At 44.8% G+C, this 6,507-nt stretch overlaps 1 protein-coding gene across 1 annotated transcript; it reads left to right on the plus strand.

Annotated features, from left to right (window-relative positions):
• Positions 1-4,768: 4,768 nt before the first annotated feature.
• On the plus strand, positions 4,769-6,265 carry LOC120496875 (acrosin-like). Its single transcript, XM_039697691.1, has 4 exons — positions 4,769-4,965; positions 5,062-5,304; positions 5,612-5,877; positions 6,144-6,265. Exons 1-4 carry the CDS (start codon positions 4,769-4,771, stop codon positions 6,263-6,265), a joined length of 828 nt encoding a protein of 275 aa, XP_039553625.1.
• The last annotated feature ends 242 nt before the right edge of the window (positions 6,266-6,507 follow it).

Below are 6,507 nucleotides of genomic sequence, written 5' to 3' on the forward strand. Positions count from 1 at the left end.
GCAATAAACTACATTTGTCAATGAGGGCTTAGCGTTCCCTAGTTTTTGATTCAAGGTCCTATTCTGGCTGACACAGCCACACTCGATACAGTCAGTAACTGTCCCATAGCAGTGTCAAGTGAGGGTGATTTACAAGCACAACAATTACAGCAGTTAATTATTTGCAGTGTCATAGGTGTGCCTAACAATACATCGTTCAGACAAGTTCCTACCCCAAGAACCTTATGGCTTAATCTGGATGGATATAATTAAAGAATGACCCATGGAAATAAGAGCAGAAGTGAGTCGAATTTGAGCTCATTTCCTGTTTTGTCTGTGGGATATACCGACCCCTGTTAGTAGCTCCTGTTATTGCCGAACTTGTTTTCCAGTGGCTTCTCTCCATTCCTGAGGCTCTGCCGCCCTCCCATGGCTGCTCGGGCTCATCCTGCCGGCCTTGGGGATGTCATTCCGTGTTTTTACGCCTGTAGAATCCTGCAGTCCCCGGGTTCAGTACTCCGCCAGCTGAGGTAGACCTCTCCTTTTTTGTGTCTCAGAAAACGAAATATTTTCCCTCCAGAAAACTGCGTTTTCCTTCAGGGCATAAGGTGCTCATAGAATCAGAGGATCATAGATTATCCTGAGCTGAAAGGAACCCACAAGGATCATTGAAGTCCACTTCCCAGCATTGTCCAAATGCTCCATGAACTCTGTCAGTTGTTGCTGTGACTACTTCCAGTGCCCAACCACTCTCTGGGTGAAGAAGCTTTTCCTAATGTCTAATCTCAACCTCCCCTGACAAAGCTCCAGGCCATTTTCTCAAGTCCTGTCACTGGTCCTCAGCTCATTATGAAATTGGGTCCAAGCAATGATAGTGTGTGGTCAGCAACACATATTGACACAGGGACAAACCAGCAGCCACAGCAGAGCCATGAACTTCTGGAGCTCTTAGATACATTACAATCCAGCCTGGACCCTAAGACAGAAAAGAAACTCTTACAGCCTAGGTGCACTCACTCCTGAAAGGCTCTTCTGAATCCACACAACCATCCTTCTGTGAGCTGAACCAAGATGTCCTCCTGCATCTGTTTGTCTCTATACTTTGATCATATACTTAGTTAGAAACACCAGCAACATCTTTTCCATGAATAAACTCTGAAAAGCAGAAAAACTGCATGAGCGAAGATCGAAGTAGCCCTCAGCAAGTGAGGAAAAAGACTTGGAAGGACTTGGGAACACTTCTTAAGAAAATATGAACTAGCAGCAAGAAAAGCCACAGATTTAGTATTTTGCCTAGGAAATCTTCCCAGTTTCCCATAAGCACTCCTTACAAAATTTTTATGGCACCACAGATAATTCTTGCTTGCATTTCCATGAAATAAACAAGCAAATTTACACAGTTTTACAGAGAACCAACAGGCCCTTTGTCCATGCATGTGCCCAGGAAACAACAGTTCAAAAATCTAGGCTACCCCAGGCATACAGCTCAAAGGAAGATATTAGGGATGTCCCAGCCAGTTGAACTGCAAATATTTATTGCATAAGAAAATCGTGGTGATGTAAATATTGTTGGGTTGCCAAGGAAATTGTAAAAACTTCATATCCTCCATGAATGTGTACACATCTTTAGACAAAGACGTCTCTATGGCTTGGGACGGAATGTGAAAGACACATAGAGCCTTAAAATATGCCTGAAAATGTACAGTGTAATATTGGAAAATCCAGACAATCCATTAACCTTTTATATATGCATGTATACATGTAGCCATATGTGGACAAAAACAGCAAACTGAATAAAATATTCAAGACCTACAGATTAAACGGACTTTATATGAACACCCATGCTTTAAGGTTATTTTTCCCATTTTTACTGAAGTATGTTTTAAATAAACTTTTACTAAATTAAAATAAAAATAATGTCATAAATACAGGTTATGGAAAAATAAAAGCACGAAGAAGATAGAAATTATTTCAAACTCAACACAAAAACATGAAGATATATTTCACTTGCTCAGAAAAAAAACTCCATAGGAAACGTCTCACTTCCAAAACAACTCTCTCTATTTCTGTTTCACTTTTATTTTCTTCTACTCCCTCATCTCAAAACTGTGAAGTATTAATTTTTAGATATACACACACATTCTTAATGTACTCCTGAGTTCTCCAAACCCCAGCAGAAGAATCTCCTACAAGCAAATTTTTTCCCATTTTCTAGAGAAGCTCCCTACAGTCATCACCCTTCCAGTAACAACTGGTTACTTTTTCTCCCTCTCTTTTTAATTTGCACCATAGAATGCCATGCTTAACAGTCAACATTTATTCTTTATTGCTCAAGTCAAATCTGTAAGTTTCTTTACCTATAGCATGGACAACAAGGATTGTGATACTTGTTATTCAGTACAAGAGCAGAGTACATTATGCACTGCATCTCTTAGCTTACACTGGCACAACATGAATAAAGATGCTACACACCACCTGATTAATGCAAACCCAAAGCCTGCTTCTACTATAACTGCTTTTCAGCTCTTTGCGTAGTGTATGGGCAATATTAGACACTGCAGAACAACATTTCTCAGCTGCAGTGTGAATGAACCTGAAGAACTGAAGCTATAGAAGTCAGGAAGTCACATTCAGCTTCCCATGCCAACATCACAAAAACTGAGTCTTCAGCTTTACACTTTATACAGTCACAACTGCATCCAACTGTCCTATAAAAATACACAAAAGATCACAGTTTCCTGAACTCTACTCAATCCAGTCATTGTTCTGCAGAAAGCTATGTTCATAAATCAATTGGCAATTAACTTTTTTCCCTATAAAATATCTTTACGCATCTCTTGGAATGCCTGAGCCTTACACTGTACATCATTCAGAGTAACACCATGCTACAGACCCAAGAATTAGCAATGATCCAGATGTCTGTATTATCTTGCCACGTAACAAAAGAACAGTTGTAAACATACCTGGCAAACCAATATGATCACTTGTGTAGCAAATCTTTTTCTTGGTCTACATTAATATTGAAGGATGCAGTTTAATAAAAAACAGCAGAAATAAACAGATTTGCTATGTAACTTAACTTTTCCCAGCCCTTCTATGCTTACAGACAGCTGCAATTCCTTGGAAAATACATTGAAGACAATCCAATTCCAATATGAAATAAAATTTCAACCATTTACATTTTTCTAAAAAATAGCAATTTCCAGTATCTCTTTTTCTGTGTCCCTTTAAACAAAAAAAAAAAAATTTGTCTATGAGAAGCAAAGCAATTAACCATTTTTTCTCCCCTCTCACCCCTTTTCTCATAGAGCTCCAAAGGAGAGCTGCTTTAGATAGGTGCCAAACATAAAGCACTTCCAGAAGGTCAGTATGGTCTTAGAAGAAATTCTGTTTGCTCCAGAAATACCAGGTAAGGTTTCCCAGATAAGCTGCTGAAATTCTGGAAAACTCAGCATTGTTATCAAAGTTTTCTGGCAAACTCATGCTGGGAGCAATTGTGATGTACCTTAAGACAAGCGAAGATTCTGACATATCACCCCAGCAATAAAGTCAGCTACTCTGTTTAGGTCAGTATCATCCCTGTCATGACTCACTAAACCCAGGATTTCTCAAAATAAAAAGTCATATGAAATCGTACATATTTTACCACGCCTACATTTCATGACTCCATCTCTAGAAGAAAATCACCAAAAAAATTTCACAATCACTACAGAAATATCTAGAAGTATAACTTCCAAACAATGTTCCTCATTCAAAACTACTAACATCTTCTAGGATGCTTCCACCTGAGAAATTAAGCTAACTTGTCAACATCAAACTAAATAAGTAGCAGATTGTTCATTATTGTTCATTTAAAGCTATTAGGAGAGATTTTTTTTTCCATGCTGAATCTGAAGCAGCTGCATTCTCAGCTGCTCTTCAAACATCCACATTGGAAATGTGGATGCTCACCCATTATGGCTGTGACTGGACTGGCTCCTGACTCAAACACACACATGCTTCCTGAAGGCACCCTGTTTCAGAGTGATTCTGTTTTGAGAAGAATCTCATGGAAAAAAGACTGTAGAGAGCAGAGAGGAGCAGGAGCAGGGAGGCAGTGAAATTTCAAAGAGGCTGTGATGCCATGATAGGTGTTTTCCTGTGAGATATTAGCAGGCAGTGAGAAAAGAGAGCCACTGCTGACCCTAGGGCCTGCACACCCTCATCACACAAGAAAAGGGACTTAAAGAAAGCAGCAGAGAGACTTCTTACTAGGGCAGGTACTGACTGGAAAAGGGGCAATGTCTTTACAGTGACAGAGGGTAGCTTTAGATGGGATATTGGGAAGGAGTTCTTGATGGTGAGGATACTGAGGAACTGGCCCAGGTTGCCCCAAGCAGCTGTGGTAGCCCCACACCTTGAAGTGTTCAACGACACCTTCTGAGCCAGTCTCTGAACAACCAGGTCTACTGCAAGCTATCCCTCCATGCCCAAGGCAAGGGGGTTTGAGCTAGATGATCACCAAGGTCCCTTCCAACCCAAACTATTTTGTGGCTCACCAGTTCCACGTTGCCCCTCCCCCAGTGGGCCCTGTGCCACAGATCCCCACAGTGCCCAGAACATGGAACTCAACCTGCCGTGACATCAGCCCCAGGGGCACCACAGGCAGCAGGAGTGTTGTGGGCACTGCAACTGTGGCTGTGTTGCTGCACGGAGCCCTCAGTGCTTGCAGCTGACACATGCCTCTGGCAGCCATGAATTGCTTTGGCCTCCTCATCCTGCTGACCATGGCTGGACTGGCACACGGGACATGGGACAACTGTGGGTAAGTGGCCCCAGGCCCTGGAGAGGAGCCACTGCAGCACCTGCGGCCTTCCCTGGAGGGGACCCGCCTTTCCCCATGGCTGGGTCACAGCTTCCCACCCACCACAGGAAGCCTCAGCTCCTTGCCAGCAACCAGGTGCTGGCACGGACAGACGCACACCCCATGGGCTTCCCTGGCCTGCTGTGCGTGCAAGGCCTTGTGGGGAGGGCAGAGGGCTGAGCTTCAGCCTGAGCCACAGCAGGCCATGAAGCAGCACGGAAATCACTTTCTGCTTGCAGAGGGACCTGCGGACTCCGAGCTCCACAATATATCAAGAGCCCCATGACTTATTCCTACGGCAACGTGGCTTATGACTATGGCATGACACGTGTTGTGGGTGGCACAGGTGCTGCAGAAGCAGCCTGGCCCTGGATGGTCAGCATCCAGCACCCCTGGGTACCAGGCCTGGGACATATGTGTGGAGGATCCCTCGTCAGTACAGAGTGGGTCCTCACAGCAGCCCACTGCTTCGATGATATCAGGTAAGGAGGAGCAGGGAATGGGGACATCCCCACAACACCGCAGTGGGCTTAGCACCCACTGCTATTTCCATCCCCTTTCCTGTCAGGCAGCCAGGCTGCCACCCTGCTCAGGAGAAGCCTGAGCTTGTGCCAAGTCTTCCTAGCAGCTACCAGCTTGACATTGCCCCAGCCTAAGGCATGTGAGGACACTCATTCCTGCCAGAGCACTGCTCCCTCTCTGCCTTTCCAAGCCAAGGTCAGGCAATTGCGGGGCTGCTGTGGCACATGGCTCAGCTCCCTCTCAGCCTTCTCTCCACCTCCTTTCCAGAAACATCAGCATGGTCTACGTGGTGATTGGAGCCACCCATTTCACTCAGCCGGGCCCTGGGGCTGCAGTGCGCAATGTCAAGCAGGTGCTGATACACGAGTACTACAATCCTGCTGACATGAGCTACGATATTGCCCTGATGCAATTGGACCATCATGTCCAATGCAGCTCCTACATCCAGCTGGCCTGTGTGGCTGACCCCACCCTAAGAGTCTCAGAGCTGCAAAACTGCTGGATTGCTGGCTGGGGTGCCACTACTGCAAGAAGTGAGTTTCAAGAGCGACTTCTGGGCCAGCTCAGCACACTGGGGAGAGGGTTTGGGCTTCCCCACAGCAGAGGCCAAAGCCAGACTGTGGGATATACACCTCTGCAGATATGGGCCAGGCCTGCTCCCCAGAGCCTGGCACTAGGGTCACAGCACCACAGTGCCTCGGTAGCGGAAAAGCCATGCCCTAGGGAAAGGGATTCCCCCCCAAGAGATGAGGAAACTGATATCGAGCTGCTGGGGGCTTATTCCTTTCTCTGTTCACAGCTCAACAATCAAGTGATCACCTGCAGGAGGCCAAGGTCCAGCTCATCGATGATCTGATGTCACACCCTTCTCCTGCTACCTGCAGGGGTCCAGTGTCACTCCCTGGCAATCAGCCAGGCTGATCCCCAACAATTAACACGTAATTGAAGAGAAACTCTCAACAATAGGTGACTGCAACATGAAGCTAACTTTGAATTTAATGGCAACTGATTCAACTTGTTTTGACTCTAAAACCTTTAAAAAAATAGATAACTTTTTACTCATAACAAAGTGATACCTTAAAGAACCTAGAAACAAAACAACACACTTTCCACATAATGTTAGTATAGGAGGTAATATTAAGGCTGATCTTTATTGGAGGCCT

This window comes from Passer montanus, unplaced genomic scaffold, assembly GCF_014805655.1.
Source record: "Passer montanus isolate IOZ18808 unplaced genomic scaffold, ASM1480565v1 scaffold12, whole genome shotgun sequence".
Taxonomy (NCBI): Eukaryota; Metazoa; Chordata; class Aves; order Passeriformes; family Passeridae; genus Passer; species Passer montanus.

Bases quoted from the DNA above. Each gene is read 5' to 3' on its own strand.
- LOC120496875 (XM_039697691.1), top strand. From the start codon at position 4,769: ATGGGACAACTGTGGGTAAGTGGCCCCAGGCCCTGGAGAGGAGCCACT. The intron at 5,305-5,611 runs GTAAGGAGGAGC...CCTCCTTTCCAG, and splicing joins CACTGCTTCGATGATATCAG to AAACATCAGCATGGTCTACG. The intron at 5,878-6,143 runs GTGAGTTTCAAG...CTCTGTTCACAG, and splicing joins GGGTGCCACTACTGCAAGAA to CTCAACAATCAAGTGATCAC.